The 23,726-nt window shown below is 32.9% G+C and overlaps 2 protein-coding genes across 2 annotated transcripts; both read left to right on the top strand.

The window, feature by feature from the left end:
* Positions 1–11,584: 11,584 nt before the first annotated feature.
* LOC149063307 (uncharacterized) lies at positions 11,585–13,356 on the top strand. The gene is made up of 2 exons (XM_089215610.1): positions 11,585–12,539; positions 12,623–13,356. Exons 1-2 carry the CDS (start codon positions 11,585–11,587, stop codon positions 13,354–13,356), a joined length of 1,689 nt encoding a protein of 562 aa, XP_089071736.1.
* Positions 13,357–21,868: 8,512 nt separating this feature from the next.
* Positions 21,869–22,330, top strand: LOC149063308 (protein CFDP2-like). The gene has a single exon (XM_089215611.1). The coding sequence runs from the start codon at positions 21,869–21,871 to the stop codon at positions 22,328–22,330; it is 462 nt and encodes a 153-aa protein (XP_089071737.1).
* The last annotated feature ends 1,396 nt before the right edge of the window (positions 22,331–23,726 follow it).

Here is a 23,726-nt window from a genome sequence, read left to right on the forward strand (position 1 = left end):
ACTAAACTAAACTAAACTAAAGCAAAAATATATCTTGAAAAATACTTACCGAAAAGTGTTCTTTTATGCGTAGGAAATCCTTGTACAACAAAAGAACTAAGTTTATTTTTATTCAACAAAAAATCTTTTAGTAATTGGAGTTTTAAAGAATCTAATTCTTTATGAGTACTCATTTTAAGAGTTATTAAAAAATAAATAAAAAACATTAAAAGAAGATTCGAAGTATCAATTAATTTTCAATCATGATAATAATTAATAATATTATGTCCATGGTAATTTTTAATATTCAAAATGCGCGGGAATGACGGCATATTATGATAATTCGATTTGGAGGGGGCATCCCGATCACTACAACGAATTTCTAATGCAATCGCCAATCGGTATAAAATAATCAATATCATAATAGAGAATCGGTAACCTTAAACCAGGATCGATATCACATACCGGTTTGGGCGAACGAATTTCTTGCGAATAAGCACGTGAACAACGATCATCGACTTAACAATTCCGAATTTTGACACAACACTCGCACTACGTTCTTCAATCCGAATCCCACTTCTGAAATAATGTTAAATATAGGCGCACAGACTAACACGAATTAATTAACAGAACAACTTTATTAACATCAATCTTATCAGTTATCACACTCTGACGGCCGCTCCGGCGCATACGGTCGACCACCAACAACTAACTACAATACACTAATACACAATACTCATCGTGCACCCTAGCGGCTTGGATGTTATCACAATAATGGCGAGATCGAGACGTTGCGAGTGAAACAGGCTCGCGGTCGTTACGCGCGTGGTCGTTCGGGTCGTAAAGGCGTCGAGACGGAGCTGCTCGTTGCGAGCTCGGTCTGTCGAGGTGTTGCTCGTTCGGGCGTCGTAGGCGAAGAGAGCGATGGCCGGTCGGACGACAGCGTCGTTCGCGTCGTTGTCGCGTCGTTGACGCGCGAGGGGGTCGAGGTCGATTTAGAAAAGAACATAAATAAAATTACAAAGAAGTCGTATACAGAAACATAACAAAAGAATAAATAACGAATACAAACAGAAGATATAAAAGGCGCGCGTCGTGCGCTGAGCAAGTGGTGATAAGCTCGCGGTATCACCACAATATTATTGATAATGAAGTTCTTTGTAGTACCAGGATAAATCACTAAAATGCAAAAGCGCTAACTGTTATTCTTGCTATGACAATATCGTTAATTTTAAGCGCACCAAAAAATTAGTTTCGTTGAGTAACCTGTATATCTTAAATCGTGGTCCGTGTACAATTTTGACTTTGGGTATTGATGTTAGGAACCAGAATACCAGATTCCAAATTATTTACGAAACGGTAAGTGATAGGAACGCATAGACCGGAAACATTTATGTTAATATGTTATCAGTCAATCAATGGTTAAAAATATTTTTGGCTTGACATTTGAAAACACATTTTGAATATAATATTATATACAAATATTAAACAATAATGTGTTCTATTTTTACGGGACATACGGGACATTTTGACGATATTTGGATCTGTTACGGGGACACCGGGACACTGTCATGAATTACGGGACGTTCCCGTATAACACGGGACGTATGGCATCCCTAAATCACGAGTATGCAATCCATACGTACGTATACGTAACGTTAGTTAACACTAAATTAACTTCCTGATTAATAATTTTTTTTTTTTACTCAACTCTGTATTATATACAATAATTAATGTTTTTAATTAACTCTAATCGCTTCGAGACACACTTTTTATTGTTCGGTTGTTGTTATCGCCGACATTGGCGTTTGAATTATAGTCGTTTGGAGGGGTTTTCGTTCTGTCGATTTCGTGTTGGGGTATCTGGTATCGGTTCGTATCGTGCGACACAGCGGTGCTGTTGACAACAACTGCTGTGTGATAAGTGATAATCGTCCGACGCGTGCGTGCGACGATAATGGAGGTGAGTTGTTTATATAGATAATAAAGATATGGATAGGCTACGCCTATCTTAAATATATTTGAGGCCGCGTTCCCGGAGGAGAGGCAATTGAGGCTCTTTTATCAATGCTTTTATATTGATAGTCGATACTCGACATAGGTATACTTATTTGGCCTCAATTGTACCCCATAATTCCCACTTATAAGACCGTTATGTCCTATCCATATCTTTATTATCTATGGTTGTTTACCTATTATTATTATTTATTTTTTTAACAACCATAATAAATGTTATAAACTTTAACTTAAATACTTTAATGGTTTAACCATATAGTTAAATGTGATACATGTATAATAATAATATTATAATATTTAATATGATTGCTATTGTTGATGTACTTTATTTTTAATTTAAATTAAATTTTATGAATGTGTAAAAACATAATCCACAAACTTAAAATATGATATTAAACATCTATCATATCTATCTACAACTACTTATGTTATTAGAAGCTGTAAGGCACTTTTTCCTAAACCAAACCTTTATTTTATTGTGATGTTATACTTTAAAAAAATGATTGGTTGGGATTATAAATTTACTGTATAACTTAATAATAATAGATTATAGATATAGAAACTAAAATGATTGTTGGTCCGTAAAAAAAAATATAATATAGACCTAAAATTAAACTTAAATTTGTTTGTGTTAAATTACTTAATGATTTATTACTAATTAGTAGGCTTAGGGACTTATAGCATTTGCATACTTTGTTTAATTATTGTTAAATATAGCAGAGTGCGAAATAAATTTATTTCTCGGTGCCACGATATCAGATCTAAAATTTGAATGTGCATATTTTTGCATATTTGATAAATTTTGCAGGAAAGTGCTTATTTTAACATTTTTTATGCTTATTTTGCATATTTTGGCAATTTTTTTAAATTTAAAATTGAAAACTATAGATATTTAACATGTTGACTGCGGCACGAGTTGAACCGGGCGACGACGGGTGCGGCACATTTTTGTATCGCACTGGACCGCGAGTCGGTAACGAAAAGGTTCCTTTAGATTTTAGAACATAATATTATTATTTTATTGGCTAATGTGAAGAAAGTAATCAGTGAGGCTCCACGTGGAGCCGTAATATAATATTATGAATTGGTTATCTTCTTTTATTCCAAAAATCTACCATTCATATCTCGTTATAATTTTTGTGTAAATATAATCTTAAATCTTATATTATAAAACGTGAAGACGGTGGCGCGTCCCGGTGTCGATTATTTCGTCCCATAGCGAATCACCAATCACAAAATTCGACGGCGATTCTCGCTTATCGCTTTTCGCCTTTTCCGATGTTTGCGCGTTATTGATAACTCGAGTGCGATTCTTCAGATTCTCGCCGGCGGGTGCCGACATTTTCGCTTTTCGCCCCCCGCACTACCGTTTTCGACCTTTTTTCGGCCCCGTTCGAGCTCTCATCGCGTTCCCCGCGAGTTTTTACCGTCCGCGCGGTCCGCTCTTCTCCCGTGCGCCGTCCGCCGGGGCCGAGACGTCGATCGCCAGAACCGTCGCCGCCCGTCGTCAGTCGCCCGGATTTCCAGACGTTTTAGTTTTTCCCCGATCCGTTTCGTCTCTTTAAAGGCCGCGAGTGCTTTTTTTCGGTTCGCAGCCTTCCCCGCCGTCTTTTACGTGCCTACGCCTGTACACGATTTTGTTTGAATTCAATAAATCACATCAATATAATGTGTGTCGTTATAGACATACAGAAGGATGTACTGCCACGCGTACTACATAATTAACGTGTACCGTGCCCGTAGGTTGGTCGGGGACACAAATCGTGATGCCATCGGGAGAATAGCAAAACATAAATCTTACCCACTTAATGCATATAGTATAGTTACCAACACATGAGGACATTCAACAATTTTAGTATTATTCTACTGCTGTTATTGATTTTGTTGCAATAAGTATGATTGCATTTGTGTTAATTAGGTAAAACTGTTTTTTAATTCCATAATGTACATACAAATACACACACACACACACACACACACCATAGGCTTCAGCTCCTCACATATATTTTCAATCACTGCCTCTCAGAAGTTCTTAAACTTTTATAAGTATAGGTAACAGATTTAATACAGTTTTTACATTTTATATTCTTATATATATATTTTTCTATTTAAAATAATAGTTATCAATATAAAGTATTGCTAATTATATTAAATAGTTACTCATTTCATCATATTTTTCAAAACAGTCATCTCACATTTCAATTCATTAGGTATAACTTGATTGCTTTATAAGTAATGATGATCCTTCAAAGCTTAATTTTAACAAATTGTGATACTGTCAGGAGAATAACTTTAATAAATAAAGCATAATGAGTAACAGCAGTAATTATTGTACATTCTAAACGTCAACAACTGATGTACGCACAACTCTGTGATATGATACATCATACATTGAACAAACAAATAGACATGTGAGTTGTAGTAATGTGTAGTACATAACCAGGTTAGTACACAGCTTAACATAACAAGTTGTTCTTACTTTAACAGCTGTATATTGTTATAGAATTTCACAATTCTGTTTGACTTAACACACACACATAGTGCATAGGTAACGAATAAAATACAATATATATGCCTTAGACTGGCCAGTGACCATATTATATGTAACATAGCTTTAAGCATTGGACTTAGAGCAATACATACACAACAATAATAATGCATATGCAATGTATTCACATTTAGTATGCTACTAGGTATATTCCTGTGACATGTATAAAGTTATTAGATTTATATTGTTAAATTCCTATACTGGATTTTATAGTGTACTCATTTGGTAAGAAACGACAATGACAATAACAATAGCATAATATATCTAATTGGAGTAATATATACACCGGAGAGGTTGTAAAAGAAGTAGTACATGACTTTTATTCTTTATCAAACACACATCAGACATTACAATGTATTCGAATTGGGTATATATGTTTGCTGTGCTTTCTGTTGTCTGTGATACGATTTCACCCAAACACGGTACACAACAATTAAATATATGTGATGTGTAGATTATAAACTCTACTGTAATATACTGGATTTTATAGTGTACTCATTTGGTAAGCGACGTTAATGTTCCGCCGCTCTTATGTGTTGTTTATGTTTTAAAAAACAAATAAACATGCAAGTATTTAATGCACAACGATATATATTGTAATATGTAGTACATGACTTATATTTTTTAACAAAACACAATGTATTCGTATTGGATGACTATGATCACCTTTAAAATGCAATATTTAATAGTATTTGGAATACATAAATATATATATTGTATATGATTTGATGAAAACAATGGTGTGTGTAAGTATTCATATATTGTAAAATAAGTGCATTATGCAATAATATATAAAACAACGGTATATATATACACGAGAGGTAAGAATATATGATTTATAGAATTCACATATGTATTCAATGGGTTAAATGGAATACGATTCATTATTTATTATATCAAAAAACAGCTTAACAGTAGTAGTTTCCACGGAGATTAACAACTCGAATAGTAGGTAGGTCCCGTTAGGCGTTAGGCGTAGTAACCGTAGGTGTGTAGATCGATACCGTGATCGTCGATTTGGCGGCGGCAATGATAATCGGCACGGTCGGTGTTTTTTTGCATTTTTTTTTTTCGAATTTTTCATTGGAAACGTTTTAAAAAAAAAAAATTTAATTGGCCGCGAGTCTGTTTCAAAGCCATCCATATCGTACCTACGTCTTCTAACAATATATTGCGTGTACGACATTACCGTACATTATTATGCCGGGTTTACACCAAGCCGACAAAATAGCGACTTTCTGTCTCGCGACGAAATGGAAACATAAATGATAATTATTGTACCGTCGGCTAAATTTTTGCATTTGCTACATCACGGGGTGACACACGTCTTATGTATAATACCATATAAGTATATCATTAAATCGGTTGAAAATGTTTATAGAATTATGACTTATTACCGCGGTAACTCGGTTGCATAAAGTTTAATAAATTATTATTCAAGATTATCATCTAGGCAGTGGTTTCAAATGTATTTCGTTATTCAAATGCAAGTCACACAAACAATAAATTATGTCAATTTCATTTCATTTTTACTGCTTAACAATTATTCCAAATTGACACTTTTAAATTCTGTATTTGTAAGTTTTACACTAACATGCTGCTGCAATAACGTTTTTGTCAAAACAATCTATCCAACTAACTTCGTTTAAAACATAAATGTAGATCATGCAGTCGATAGTTATCGGTGCCTACACTTACTGTTGTAGAGTCAACAGCACGTTTGTAACTGCGAAACACACAGGCATGTTAACACTCATTGTTTCAGCCTAATCAACATGAATAAACACCGTTCTTCTGTATTTTAAAATACAATTGAAAATGTTGACCGTATTTATGTTGTTTAGGTAGGACTGTGTGGAACTATGTTTCTATTGCATAGTTCACACACACAAAGTTATTTATAAGTTATAACTCACTTTTATTTTACCTTTAACAGATGATCAAAAATTCAAAACACTTATACATTTCACAGTATGTATACTGTATACTCACACGATACTATACAAGTATCTGATATAAATATTCTGCATAACATAAATCTCACCTCAGACTTATCATATAATATTATAATTTGTTCTACTGCTGTTATTGATTATGGCTTTCTACTGAATTCTTTATTTGTGAGACGTGTACTAGGGATTCCATCATTCCAAATTCTGTAATGGGTGCCTACACTTAATGTTGTAGAGTCAACAACAAATTTTGTTTCTGCAAAACTCATAGGCATATTAAACACTTATAAATAAAAATTATTATAAAGATTATGAATATGTATGTATGAACACACCAATTGAACGTTCTTCTGTTTTGTTCTACTGCTCATATAAATTACAATTGAATAATATGTACAATAATATGTTGTTAAGGTATAACTGTATGGAACTGTATGTTTCTTTTGCATAGTTCACACACACACAATAAGCAAGGTTACAGTTATTTATAAGTTATAACTCACATTTATTTTAAATGTGCCTTTAACAAATGAACAGAACACTTATACATTTCACAGTAAGTTATAATGGACTTTCTTTCATAAATCTCACCTCAGCACATTCAAGTAGATTAACAAATATTAAAGTTTCATAACTCATCTTATACCAGTTTTGTTCAACTGACTACTGCTCTTATTGATTATGTTGCCTATGATTGTATTAATATTAATTAGGTAAAACTATGTTTTAATTGTATTGTATATACTAACACACACACACACACACACACACACCTACAATAAGCTGCAGTGTTACAATTTTAAAGTTACCTAGCTACTCATAACTCCCTAGGTACCATATCAATTTATACTTATACGTTTTCTTACACAGTTAATTGTCTGTATATACATAACTAAGGCCGTATTTAGGGGGGAGATACAGGGTACTGTTGCCCCAGGCAGCTGAGAGGACAGCTAATTGTATTTTATTATTTTATTTGCCCCTTGGTGTCAAATTCTTAAATACATACATAAATACATGTTGAGTTCTGCTAAATGGCTTCATCATTCCACATGCTGTACTCTTTTAAATGATCCCTATATCGTTAGATTATTTCAATACTTTATTTGCCGTGTTGATAGAACTAATTGTACGTTGTAAATGCTTAAGTTAACTTAATATTTGAAATTTGTTTATGTAACCTTAACATTATATATCACCATGAATTGCTGTTAACATATTAATAATGTATTGTAGTATAGTAGGCACTGATAATTAATTTCACTATGTTATATAGATTTAAAAAATAATGTGTAATGTATATTTTAATGTTGTTATACAACAATATAACGTTTATTGCTATTATACACTGCGAAAATTCTGCTGCTCAAAACAAAATATAATTGAATATTTCTATTGCATAGGTCATACACAAACACACACACTGTGTGTGACAGACAATACGTAGAGTTACAGTTATTTATAAGTTATAACTCACTTATAACAAAACACTTATACATTTTACAGTATGTTATAATGGACTTTCTTTCATATAAGTACACTGTAGGTACTCACATGATACTACAAGTATCTGATATAAATATTCTGCATACAGTATTATATATTTAGTGTTTAAATTGCATAATGTAGATACAAATACAATACACACACACACACCAAAGGCTTCAGCCCCTCACATATATTTTCAATCACTGCCTCTTAGAAGTTCTTTACCGCCATTTATACACTATAAAAATTTGCTAATTGCAAGGCAAGTAAAACTTAAAAATAAGAAATAAAACAATAATGAACTTTTATAAGTATAGGTAACAGATTTAATACAGTTTTTACATATTTTATATTCTTATTTTTCTATTTAAAATAATTTCGTTGTCAACAATATAACATCTCTATCAATATGAAGTATTGCTTATTTCGAAAACCGTTCCTTTGACATAATAATAGATCTGAGGTTAGACGGAATTGACCTGAAGAGTGATAGCCAATTGAATCATTTCAAAAAGATTTGGAACTGTATATCTTTATCTTTAGATATATTTTCTTCGACGGTTAAATATAGTTAGTAACTCATTTCATCATATTTTTCAAAACAATCATCTCACATTTCAATTCATTAGATATAACTTCAAACAAATATTGATTTATAAGTAATGATGATCCTTCAAAGTTTAATTTTAACAAGTTGTCTATTATTCGTTTTTTCAAAAGTAATCACTTATTGTTTTTTTAATATATCAATATTATAATATAAAGCTTCGCGTGGTTTTTAGGTGGACTTTGAATGTTTATTACGGGGCTTACGCATGCCGAATAGGTTTTATTACCTACACAATTCATACAAAATTAATCGGTTTAACAATATTTAATTCACTATTCGTTAGAGAAAAAAACAGCTTAAGAGTAGTTGTTTTCATACGTTTAACAACTCAAATAGTAGGTAGGTCCCGTTAGGCGTTAGGTTTTAGGAAATTATTATTTAATTTAAAAGTAAATTTTAATTCTAATATATTCGAAATTTACATTTTGAAGAAATTATTATAATATTGTATAGGTACTAAATTGTGTAGAATTTTAAAGCACATTTATTAATACATTTTGTGTACATATATATTAGTTTAAGAATTTTTGATGAAATAGTTTTCCCAGATTTTGTACTTGAAAATCTAAGTATGTTTATCCCCCCCCCCCCTAAGACAAATTCCTAATTACGCCACTGACACGGCACGCATCACTCCGATCATACTGTTGATAATTATTCACAACTCATATACCTATGGGTGCCACATTTACTGTTGTAGAGTTAACAACACATTTTGTTTCTACAAAACTCGCGCGCATATTGTTTCAGCCTAACCAACATAAGTAAATCAATATAAAGATTACAAATATGTATGTATGAACACGACGATTAATCGTTCTTCTGTTTATTGTTCTATTGCTCAAAACAAAATACAATGGACTTACTTTCATATAAGTTCACTGTACTATCGTGATACTACGAGTATCTGATATAAATATAATTTAATTCACTTCATGCATATAGTATATAGTATCTACAATTACTTTTATAGAGTGCAATATATAATATTTACTAACACATAAACACATTCAACGATTTTTGTTTCAGCCTTACTGACACAAGTAGATTAACAAAAATTATAAGAATTCATCTTCCTACATCAGTTTTGTTCTATTGCTGTCATTGATTTTTTATTATGTTAATTAGATAAAACTGCAGTGTTTTAATTGTGTAGTACATACAAACACACATACACACACACGCGCCTACAATAAGTAATTTTTGCTAAATGGCATTCTATTGAATTCTTCAATTTGTAAGATGTGTACTAGGGATTTCATCATTCCAAATGCTGTAATCAAGACATAAACCTTTCTCACTCTGATCACACAGTTCATAGTTATTCACTTAACGCATATGGGTTCCTACACTTACTGTTGTAGAGTCAACAACACATTTTGTTTCTGCAAAACTCACAGGCATATTAAACACTTATTGTTTCAGCCTAATCAACATAAATAAATTAATATAAAGATTATAAATATGCATGTATGAATACACCAATTAAACATTCTTCTGTTTTGTTCTACTGCTCAAAACAATATACAATTGAATATTCCGTATTTTAATGTTGTTTAGGTAAATATTTCACACACACACACAATAAGTAGAGTTACTTTTATTTAAAATATACCAATAACAGATGAACAAAACACATTATGGACTTTCTTTCTTACAAGTACACTCTACTCACATGAGATGCTACAATCATATACCTATGTAATTTATAAATTCACTTAATAGTTAATACATATAGTATAGTACCTACACTTACTGCAGTTACTAACACATAAGCTCATTCAAGTAGATTAACAAATATTTTATAACTCATCTTATAGCAGTTTTGGCTATGGATTGCATTAATGTTAATTAGGTAAAACCATGTTTTAATTGTATTGTGCAGACATACACATACACATCTACATTAAATAGTGTTACACAATTTTAATGTTACTCATAACACATTGGTATCTATAGGTACTTTAACTACAAACAGTTAAAACCACCTGTTGTGTTCTGCTAAATGGCTTTCTACTGAAATCTTTATTAATTGTAAGATGTGTACTACGGATTTCATCATTCCACATGCTATACTCTTATCAATGCTCCCTATACTTTAGAACTAACTGTACATCGTATATGCTTAAGTTAACTTATTATTATGTATCACCATGAATTGCTATTTGTATTTGTATTGTATTTGTATTTGTTATATAACGTTTATTACTATATACGCCGTGAAAGTTGCTGATTTTATATGTAAGATAAAGCAAGTTATCAGTGGTCAAAAAAGTAGTTCTTCTGTTTTGTTTTACTGCTCAAAACAAAATACAATTGAATAATTTGACCGTATTGATATTGAACTATGTTTCTATTGCATAGTTCACACACGCACTCAATAAAAGGTAGAGTTACAGTTATTGTACTTTTAACAAATGAACAAAACACTTATACGTTTTCACAATATAGTTTATAATGGACTTTCTTTCATACAATTACATAGTACTCACATGATACAAATATTCACCTCAGATGGCTCAGACTTACCATATAATTTATAGTATCTACACTTACTTTTATAAATATGAATGTACAAACTAATCAACTCATCTTCTTATATCTGTATTTTAACCTAACCGTACTTCAATTGTATTGCACATAGACGCAATTAGAGTTAAAAAAATTGGGAGGCCTTCAGCCCCTCACATATATTTTTCAATCACTGCCTTTTAGAAGTTATTTTCCACTCTCTATACCACCATAATATTATGATGTCATGTTACTTTTGACGTTAAAATAATAGTAATGCAATAATAATAATAATGTACCATGTACAAATAATATTTAAAAACAACTGTTTCTGTTTGCTTTTAAAATGTTAAAATGTCACTTTTGGTTCGACTTTGTGTGATCTGTATAAACGTTGACGGTGTCGATGGCGTTTCCATGCGTGGGTATTTATCATGTACCTACACTATACACTCTTGATGATGTAGGTATTGTTTAGGTATGTTTAACGGAAAATGCGAAAAAGGTCATAAACTGGGAACCGGTTTTGCTGTGCACGAATCAATTATACATTCAGTAAAGGAGTTTAGAGATATAAATCCGAGAATTACAACTTTAACAATTAAAACAGACAATTTTGACATGGTATTAATCAACGCGCATGCTCCAACTGAGGATAAGAATGAAGAAGAAAAAGAGCTGTTTTATGCAACACTAGAAGATACGTTTAGCACGTCAAAAGGTGATATAAAATTAGTACTAGGCGATTTCAATGCAAAAATAGGAAGGGAAGAGTGCTACAAATCGACTATTGGAAACTACAGCCTACATTCCAGCACCAACGATAATGGTACTAAATTAATCGACTTCGCTTTAGGAAAGGGTTTGGTGGTCAAAAGTACTATGTTCCAACGAAAAGACATACATAAATATACATGGATCTCGCCGAATGGGAGACATCAAAACCAAATTGACCATGTCCTAATAAATAATAGATTCAAAAATAGTATCCTGAATATAAGAACTTTACGGGGAGCTGATATGGACTCGGACCACCTATTGGTTGGTATATGGATGAAAGTAAAAATTAAGAAGTATAAGAAAGGTAATCTAACAAACAAAGGACGTACCGATATAAATAAACTAAAGGACAAACAAATATGCAAAGAGTATGTAGAGTGCTTTCAGAATATTATTAAAAGTAAACAACTAGATATAGAAAGAAACTTAAATGTTGATAAAACATGGGAACATGTAAAAGAAAGCATAAAAGAAGCATCATCGAAAGTCTTGGGAAAAAAAGTATCGAAAACAAAACCATGGTTCAATACGATTTGTGAAGAAGCTGTACAAAGAAGAAAATTAGCAAGACAAGAGTGGTTAATTGACACTAACAACGGAGTAACACTGAGAAGATTTAGAACTCGCCAAAAAGAAGCCAGCAAGATATTGAGATGTGAAAAGAGAAAATACGTTCAAAACATATTAGAAACAGCAGAACTCGATTATAAAACACACAGAACTAGGGATATGTATAAGCGAGTGACCTGAATGATCTCAGAGGTGGATACAAAAAGAAAGAAAGATTTCTAAGGGATGATGATGGCTCCCTGATAACTACAAATGAAGAGTTGGCAAAGAAATGGGCTAGCTACTTTGAAAACTTGCTAAACTGTGAAGAACCGAATGAAACCTTTAATTTTAATTTTAATCAGGAAATCCAAGAATCACAGGATTGTGAAGAACCGACCTTGGAAGAAATAAAATTACAGATAAACATGCTAATGAATAACAAATCCCCCGGAGAGGATGACATTCAATCAGAGCTCTTAAAGGAAGGCGGAGAGGAAATGGTAATGTGGTTATGGAAGGTAATTCACGAAGTCTGGACAACTGAAAAAATGCCTAAAGAGTGGAAGACAGCGGTGATCTGTCCAATTCATAAAAAGGGAAGTAAACAAGAATTGCCTATTAACAAGAATAAAAACAAAAGCAGAACAAATTATTGGCAATTAGACCGGGGTTTCTATTATTACCTAGGTGGCTTCAGACCGGGAAGATCGACCACAGACCAGATATTTATTTTAAGACAAATATTTCAAAATATCTGGGAGTTCGATAGAGAAATACACGTTCTTTTCATAGATTTTAAGAAGGCGTATGATAGCATCCATAGAGAAAGCTTAATAAACATCTTGAGAGAATTCCATTTCCAGGACAAGCTTATAAAATTGGTTGGGATAAGCATTTTTGGATACATTTGTCAAAGTTAAGGTTGGAAATACAAACTCAGGCCCAATTTTAGTTAAATCGGGATTAAGACAGGCAGACGCTATGTCACCAATCTTATTTAATATTGTAGTAGAGAAAGTCGTAAGAGAGATGAATATTACACCGCAAGAAGGAGTTAAATTCCAGGAATCGTCCATAGGACTTCTGGCTTATGCAGATGATCTGGTGATCATGGAGGATTCACAAGACGGACTAAAAGATTTATTAAACCGGCTGGAGAAAGCAGCACTGAAAGTTGGACTCCATATCAATGAGGAATGAACGGAATATATGGTAGTAGGAAGACGAGACACTAAAAGATTATATCCAACTCTTAACATCAACAACCGAAATTTCAAAAGAACAAGACAATTTAAGTACCTAGGATCCATACTTTCAGAGAGAAATGAAATCGAAATAGAAATAGGAACAAGAATTCAGTCAGGAAATAAATGCCTTTATGGTCTTGCGAAATTACTGGGATCAAGATCACTTTCAAGAGAGTTAAAATTACAATTATACATCACATTAATACGACCTGTTATTACTTATGGAGCTGAGGCGTGGCCATAAAGGAAAAGTGATGAAAGAAAACTCTTAGTTCTGGAAAGAAAAATACTGAGGAAGATCTTTGGACCAGTAAAGGACAGGCTTAGTGGGGAATGGAGAATAAGGAAGAATGATGAACTAGAGACACTCTTTCATAAACCCAGAACACTTACTCGAAACAATAAAGAACAAAAGATTGCTTTGGGCTGGGCATGCCTGGCGTAGTCAAAACCCACTCATACGTATGGTACTGGAGGAGAACCCTAATGGAAAAAGACCGCTGGGAAGACCACGTCGGAGATGGGAGGATGGAGTTAGGGATGATGTGAAAGCATTAGGTGGAGGAGAAGATTGGAGATTACAGGCATCGAATAGAGAAAACTGGAGGCAAGGATGTATGTCGGGATGGTCATAGTGGCCGAGTTTACCGAAGAAGAAGAAGAAGGTATGTGTGTAATTCACTTTATGTCATTGGCACGTCGGACATTTTTACGTTCATTCTTACCAACACAAGTAGTCCGTCGGTTTCATTTCATTGTTATTGGTAATTTTTAACATTTATCCTTTAATTTGTATTGTTTTAGTGCACTCGACAAAAATGACAGTGTGGCTGATTAATTATGATATTAAGATATTGTATATGATATTATATTTTACGTTTCATGTGGGTCGACTTTTGATTACCGACTCTCTAATACGAATTGATAGACGCTCGAACACGGTTTTCAAATAGTGCCGCCTTCGATGGGTTACCACAAAAACCTTTTATTATAAATCCACATATCGCGACGTCAATCGTATTACCTACTCATATCGTCTACCATTATGGTAGTGCAACATTACATGCGCTATGTACAAAATTCTAACCATACAGTCTCCGAAATCGGTATTCACTTGACGTGACTGACTTGCTAGACATTTAAATACGGCATTCGGCTTTACGCTTTTCGTTTCGACATTCATAACAGCACAAGACTGGACCGTATCGACTGTTGAACTGGGATTTCAAATTTGCCGCTTTCGAAACGATACCTCCACGCCTCATCATAAATCGTTATCACCTGCTACGACTTTTGATTATTGATTGACCGGCGAGTACAGCAATGATTTTAATAATTCAAACGACTCTACGTCCGCCATCGGTACCCACTTTTCACCGACCAAGGGGGTCTGGGGGTCTCCCCCAGCTAGCACGGAGGGCTAGTCTTATATTATAAAACGTGAAGACGGTGGCGCGTCCAAGTGTCGATTATTTCGTCCCTTGGGTGACTACAGTGTAGCCGCTTCGCCCGAGCCGCATCGCCGCGCCGTTTCCGCCGCCGTTATCATCAACGGGGCCACCGCCGTTATCGGACGTCCGAATTTTTCGAAATGACGGTTTTCGTTTCGCCTTTTCGACTTTTTTTCACGTTTTTTCACGCCTCTTCGACCCCGTTCCGATACCGGAGGCGCGCGCGTCCGGTTTTCGTTCGCGTCCCGTCGTCCGAGGGCCGCCTCGAGTCGTTTGGTCGCCCGTTATTTCTCCCTTTTTACCGTTATCGGTTTCGTCTTTTTAAACGCCGTCCGTGTGCTGATCGCTCGGCGGACGTCTTTTCGAAGCCGCCGGTTAGTACCCCGATTCGGTCCGCGGCTCGCGCGGTTGCGTTTAGGTACAGACCGAGGTCCCCGTAGCCTATATTTTGACATATTATATATAATATATATATTAATTAAATCGACGAGAGCCGCGTTGTACGTACGCGCCGAATAGGTTTTATCGCGTACGCGAATCGTACGGAGTCTATCGGTTAAACGACGTTTGATTCGCTTTTCGTTACCGCGAAAAACGGCTTAACAGTAGTTGTTTTCGTATGGATTGTCAACTCGAATAGTAGGTAGGTCCCGTTAGGCGTTAGGCGTAGTAATCCGTAGGTGTGTAGATCGAATCTGTGATCGTCGACTTGGCGGCGGCAATGATATCCGTGCGTCGTGGTTTTTTTTGCATTTTTTTTTTTTCGAATTTTTCATTGGAAACGTTTAAAAAAAAAAAATTTAATTGGCCGCGAGTCTGTTTCAAAGCCATCCATATCGTACCTACGCCTTCTAACAATATATTGCGTGTACGACATTACCGTACGTTATTATGCCGGGTTTACACCAAGCCGACAAAACAGCGACTTTCTGTCTCGCGACGAAATGGAAACATAAATGATCATTATTGTACCGTCGGCTAAATTTTTGCATTTACTACATCACGGGGTGACACACGTCTTATGTATAATACCATACAAGTATATCATTAAATCGGTTGAAAATGTTTATAGAATTATGACTTATTACCGCGGTAACTCGGTTGCATAAAGTTTAATAAATTATTATTCAAGATTATCATCTAGGCAGTGGTTTCAAATGTATTTCGTTATTCAAATGCAAGTCACACAAACAATAAATTATGTCAATTTCATTTCATTTTTACTGCTTAACAATTATTCCAAATTGACACTTTTAAATTCTGTATTTGTAAGTTTTACACTAACATGCTGCTGCAATAATGTTTTTGTCAAAACAATCTATCCAACTAACTTTGTTTAAAACATAAATGTAGATCATGCAGTCGATAGTTATCGGTGCCTACACTTACTGTTGTAGAGTCAACAACACGTTTGTAACTGCGAAACACACAGGCATATTAACACTTATTGTTTCAGCCTAATCAACATGAATAAACACCGTTCTTCTGTATTTTAAAATACAATTGAAAATGTTGACCGTATTTATGTTGTTTAGGTAGGACTGTGTGGAACTATGTTTCTATTGCATAGTTCACACACACAAAGTTATTTATAAGTTATAACTCACTTTTATTTTACCTTTAACAGATGATCAAAAATTCAAAACACTTATACATTTCACAGTATGTATACTGTATACTCACACGATACTATACAAGTATCTGATATAAATATTCTGCATAACATAAATCTCACCTCAGACTTATCATATAATATTATAATTTGTTCTACTGCTGTTATTGATTATGGCTTTCTACTGAATTCTTTATTTGTGAGACGTGTACTAGGGATTCCATCATTCCAAATTCTGTAATGGGTGCCTACACTTAATGTTGTAGAGTCAACAACAAATTTTGTTTCTGCAAAACTCATAGGCATATTAAACACTTATAAATAAAAATTATTATAAAGATTATGAATATGTATGTATGAACACACCAATTGAACGTTCTTCTGTTTTGTTCTACAGCTCATATAAATTACAATTGAATAATATGTACAATAATATGTTGTTAAGGTATAACTGTATGGGACTGTATGTTTCTTTTGCATAGTTCACACACACACAATAAGCAAGGTTACAGTTATTTATAAGTTATAACTCACATTTATTTTAAATGTGCCTTTAACAAATGAACAGAACACTTATACATTTCACAGTAAGTTATAATGGACTTTCTTTCATAAATCTCACCTCAGCACATTCAAGTAGATTAACAAATATTAAAGTTTCATAACTCATCTTATACCAGTTTTGTTCAACTGACTACTGCTCTTATTGATTATGTTGCCTATGATTGTATTAATATTAATTAGGTAAAACTATGTTTTAATTGTATTGTATATACTAACACACACACACACACACACACACACCTACAATAAGCTGCAGTGTTACAATTTTAAAGTTACCTAGCTACTCATAACTCCCTAGGTACCATATCAATTTATACTTATACGTTTTCTTACACAGTTAATTGTCTGTATATACATAACTAAGGCCGTATTTAGGGGGGGAGATACAGGGTACTGTTGCCCCAGGCAGCTGAGAGGACAGCTAATTGTATTTTATTATTTTATTTGCCCCTTGGTGTCAAATTCTTAAATACATACATAAATACATGTTGAGTTCTGCTAAATGGCTTCATCATTCCACATGCTGTACTCTTTTAAATGATCCCTATATCGTTAGATTATTTCAATACTTTATTTGCCGTGTTGATAGAACTAATTGTACGTTGTAAATGCTTAAGTTAACTTAATATTTGAAATTTGTTTATGTAACCTTAACATTATATATCACCATGAATTGCTGTTAACATATTAATAATGTATTGTAGTATAGTAGGCACTGATAATTAATTTCACTATGTTATATAGATTTAAAAAATAATGTGTAATGTATATTTTAATGTTGTTATACAACAATATAACGTTTATTGCTATTATACACTGCGAAAATTCTGCTGCTCAAAACAAAATATAATTGAATATTTCTATTGCATAGGTCATACACAAACACACACACTGTGTGTGACAGACAATAAGTAGAGTTACAGTTATTTATAAGTTATAACTCACTTCTAACAAAACACTTATACATTTTACAGTATGTTATAATGGACTTTCTTTCATATAAGTACACTGTAGGTACTCACATGATACTACAAGTATCTGATATAAATATTCTGCATACAGTATTATATATTTAGTGTTTAAATTGCATAATGTAGATACAAATACAATACACACACACACACACCAAAGGCTTCAGCCCCTCACATATATTTTCAATCACTGCCTCTTAGAAGTTCTTTACCGCCATTTATACACTATAAAAATTTGCTAATTGCAAGGCAAGTAAAACTTAAAAATAAGAAATAAAACAATAATGAACTTTTATAAGTATAGGTAACAGATTTAATACAGTTTTTACATATTTTATATTCTTATTTTTCTATTTAAAATAATTTCGTTGTCAACAATATAACATCTCTATCAATATGAAGTATTGCTTATTTCGAAAACCGTTCCTTTGACATAATAATAGATCTGAGGTTAGACGGAATTGACCTGAAGAGTGATAGCCAATTGAATCATTTCAAAAAGATTTGGAACTGTATATCTTTATCTTTAGATATATTTTCTTCGACGGTTAAATATAGTTAGTAACTCATTTCATCATATTTTTCAAAACAATCATCTCACATTTCAATTCATTAGATATAACTTCAAACAAATATTGATTTATAAGTAATGATGATCCTTCAAAGTTTAATTTTAACAAGTTGTCTATTATTCGTTTTTTCAAAAGTAATCACTTATTGTTTTTTTAATATATCAATATTATAATATAAAGCTTCGCGTGGTTTTTAGGTGGACTTTGAATGTTTATTACGGGGCTTACGCATGCCGAATAGGTTTTATTACCTACACAATTCATACAAAATTAATCGGTTTAACAATATTTAATTCACTATTCGTTAGAGAAAAAAACAGCTTAAGAGTAGTTGTTTTCATACGTTTAACAACTCAAATAGTAGGTAGGTCCCGTTAGGCGTTAGGTTTTAGGAAATTATTATTTAATTTAAAAGTAAATTTTAATTCTAATATATTCGAAATTTACATTTTGAAGAAATTATTATAATATTGTATAGGTACTAAATTGTGTAGAATTTTAAAGCACATTTATTAATACATTTTGTGTACATATATATTAGTTTAAGAATTTTTGATGAAATAGTTTTCCCAGATTTTGTACTTGAAAATCTAAGTATGTTTATCCCCCCCCCCCTAAGACAAATTCCTAATTACGCCACTGACACGGCACGCATCACTCCGATCATACTGTTGATAATTATTCACAACTCATATACCTATGGGTGCCACACTTACTGTTGTAGAGTTAACAACACATTTTGTTTCTACAAAACTCGCGCGCATATTGTTTCAGCCTAACCAACATAAGTAAATCAATATAAAGATTACAAATATGTATGTATGAACACGACGATTAATCGTTCTTCTGTTTATTGTTCTATTGCTCAAAACAAAATACAATGGACTTACTTTCATATAAGTTCACTGTACTATCGTGATACTACGAGTATCTGATATAAATATAATTTAATTCACTTCATGCATATAGTATATAGTATCTACAATTACTTTTATAGAGTGCAATATATAATATTTACTAACACATAAACACATTCAACGATTTTTGTTTCAGCCTTACTGACACAAGTAGATTAACAAAAATTATAAGAATTCATCTTCCTACATCAGTTTTGTTCTATTGCTGTCATTGATTTTTTATTATGTTAATTAGATAAAACTGCAGTGTTTTAATTGTGTAGTACATACAAACACACATACACACACACACGCCTACAATAAGTAATTTTTGCTAAATGGCATTCTATTGAATTCTTCAATTTGTAAGATGTGTACTAGGGATTTCATCATTCCAAATGCTGTAATCAAGACATAAACCTTTCTCACTCTGATCACACAGTTCATAGTTATTCACTTAACGCATATGGGTTCCTACACTTACTGTTGTAGAGTCAACAACACATTTTGTTTCTGCAAAACTCACAGGCATATTAAACACTTATTGTTTCAGCCTAATCAACATAAATAAATTAATATAAAGATTATAAATATGCATGTATGAATACACCAATTAAACATTCTTCTGTTTTGTTCTACTGCTCAAAACAATATACAATTGAATATTCCGTATTTTAATGTTGTTTAGGTAAATATTTCACACACACACACAATAAGTAGAGTTACTTTTATTTAAAATATACCAATAACAGATGAACAAAACACATTATGGACTTTCTTTCTTACAAGTACACTCTACTCACATGAGATGCTACAATCATATACCTATGTAATTTATAAATTCACTTAATAGTTAATACATATAGTATAGTACCTACACTTACTGCAGTTACTAACACATAAGCTCATTCAAGTAGATTAACAAATATTTTATAACTCATCTTATAGCAGTTTTGGCTATGGATTGCATTAATGTTAATTAGGTAAAACCATGTTTTAATTGTATTGTGCAGACATACACATACACATCTACATTAAATAGTGTTACACAATTTTAATGTTACTCATAACACATTGGTATCTATAGGTACTTTAACTACAAACAGTTAAAACCACCTGTTGTGTTCTGCTAAATGGCTTTCTACTGAAATCTTTATTAATTGTAAGATGTGTACTACGGATTTCATCATTCCACATGCTATACTCTTATCAATGCTCCCTATACTTTAGAACTAACTGTACATCGTATATGCTTAAGTTAACTTATTATTATGTATCACCATGAATTGCTATTTGTATTTGTATTGTATTTGTATTTGTTATATAACGTTTATTACTATATACGCCGTGAAAGTTGCTGATTTTATATGTAAGATAAAGCAAGTTATCAGTGGTCAAAAAAGTAGTTCTTCTGTTTTGTTTTACTGCTCAAAACAAAATACAATTGAATAATTTGACCGTATTGATATTGAACTATGTTTCTATTGCATAGTTCACACACGCACTCAATAAAAGGTAGAGTTACAGTTATTGTACTTTTAACAAATGAACAAAACACTTATACGTTTTCACAATATAGTTTATAATGGACTTTCTTTCATACAATTACATAGTACTCACATGATACAAATATTCACCTCAGATGGCTCAGACTTACCATATAATTTATAGTATCTACACTTACTTTTATAAATATGAATGTACAAACTAATCAACTCATCTTCTTATATCTGTATTTTAACCTAACCGTACTTCAATTGTATTGCACATAGACGCAATTAGAGTTAAAAAAATTGGGAGGCCTTCAGCCCCTCACATATATTTTTCAATCACTGCCTTTTAGAAGTTATTTTCCACTCTCTATACCACCATAATATTATGATGTCATGTTACTTTTGACGTTAAAATAATAGTAATGCAATAATAATAATAATGTACCATGTACAAATAATATTTAAAAACAACTGTTTCTGTTTGCTTTTAAAATGTTAAAATGTCACTTTTGGTTCGACTTTGTGTGATCTGTATAAACGTTGACGGTGTCGATGGCGTTTCCATGCGTGGGTATTTATCATGTACCTACACTATACACTCTTGATGATGTAGGTATTGTTTAGGTATGTTTAACGGAAAATGCGAAAAAGGTCATAAACTGGGAACCGGTTTTGCTGTGCACGAATCAATTATACATTCAGTAAAGGAGTTTAGAGATATAAATCCGAGAATTACAACTTTAACAATTAAAACAGACAATTTTGACATGGTATTAATCAACGCGCATGCTCCAACTGAGGATAAGAATGAAGAAGAAAAAGAGCTGTTTTATGCAACACTAGAAGATACGTTTAGCACGTCAAAAGGTGATATAAAATTAGTATTAGGTGATTTCAATGCAAAAATAGGAAGGGAAGAGTGCTACAAATCGACTATTGGAAACTACAGCCTACATTCCAGCACCAACGATAATGGTACTAAATTAATCGACTTCGCTTTAGGAAAGGGTTTGGTGGTCAAAAGTACTATGTTCCAACGAAAAGACATACATAAATATACATGGATCTCGCCGAATGGGAGACATTAAAACCAAATTGACCATGTCCTAATAAATAATAGATTTAAAAATAGTATCCTGAATATAAGAACTTTACGGGGAGCTGATATGGACTCGGACCACCTATTGGTTGGTATATGGATGAAAGTAAAAATTAAGAAGTATAAGAAAGGTAATCTAACAAACAAAGGACGTACCGATATAAATAAACTAAAGGACAAACAAATATGCAAAGAGTATGTAGAGTGCTTTCAGAATATTATTAAAAGTAAACAACTAGATATAGAAAGAAACTTAAATGTTGATAAAACATGGGAACATGTAAAAGAAAGCATAAATGAAGTATCATCGAAAGTCTTGGGAAAAAAAGTATCGAAAACAAAACCATGGTTCAATACGATTTGTGAAGAAGCTGTACAAAGAAGAAAATTAGCAAGACAAGAGTGGTTAATTGACACTAACAACGGAGTAACACTGAGAAGATTTAGAACTCGCCAAAAAGAAGCCAGCAAGATATTGAGATGTGAAAAGAGAAAATACGTTCAAAACATATTAGAAACAGCAGAACTCGATTATAAAACACACAGAACTGGGGATATGTATAAGCGAGTGAATGATCTCAGAGGTGGATACAAAAAGAAAGAAAGATTTCTAAGGGATGATGATGGCTCCCTGATAACTACAAATGAAGAGTTGGCAAAGAAATGGGCTAGCTACTTTGAAAACTTGCTAAACTGTGAAGAACCGAATGAAACCTTTAATTTTAATTTTAATCAGGAAATCCAAGAATCACAGGATTGTGAAGAACCGACCTTGGAAGAAATAAAATTACAGATAAACATGCTAAAGAATAACAAATCCCCCGGAGAGGATGACATTCAATCAGAGCTCTTAAAGGAAGGCGGAGAGGAAATGGTAATGTGGTTATGGAAGGTAATTCACGAAGTCTGGACAACTGAAAAAATGCCTAAAGAGTGGAAGACAGCGGTGATCTGTCCAATTCATAAAAAGGGAAGTAAACAAGACTGCAATAACTATCGTAGGATAGCCCTCTTAAACGTGGCGTATAAAATTTTTTCAAATTGCCTATTAACAAGAATAAAAAGAAAAGCAGAACAAATTATTGGCAATTACCAAGGTGGCTTCAGACCGGGAAGATCGACCACAGACCAGATATTTATTTTAAGACAAATATTTCAAAAAATCTGGGAGTTCGATAGAGAAATTCACGTTCTTTTCATAGATTTTGATAGCATCCATAGAGAAAGCTTAATAAACATATTGAGAGAATTCCATTTCCAGGACAAGCTTATAAAATTGGTTGGGATAAGCATTTTGGATACATTTGTCAAAGTTAAGGTTGGAAATACAAAATCAGACCCAATTTTAGTTAAATCGGGATTAAGACAGGGAGACGCTATGTCAC

This window comes from Diuraphis noxia, unplaced genomic scaffold, assembly GCF_037042655.1.
Source record: "Diuraphis noxia isolate RWA-SAM2 unplaced genomic scaffold, SU_Dnox_SAM2 contig0001, whole genome shotgun sequence".
In the NCBI taxonomy this organism is placed as follows: Eukaryota; Metazoa; Arthropoda; class Insecta; order Hemiptera; family Aphididae; genus Diuraphis; species Diuraphis noxia.

Excerpts from the sequence above, each read along its gene's own strand:
- LOC149063307 (XM_089215610.1), top strand. The coding sequence starts at position 11,585 with ATGTTTAACGGAAAATGCGAAAAAGGTCATAAACTGGGAACCGGTTTT. Across the intron at positions 12,540-12,622 it reads AGCCAGCAAGATATTGAGAT|CGAGTGACCTGAATGATCTC; the intron begins GTGAAAAGAGAA and ends GATATGTATAAG.
- LOC149063308 (XM_089215611.1), top strand. The coding sequence starts at position 21,869 with ATGTTTAACGGAAAATGCGAAAAAGGTCATAAACTGGGAACCGGTTTT.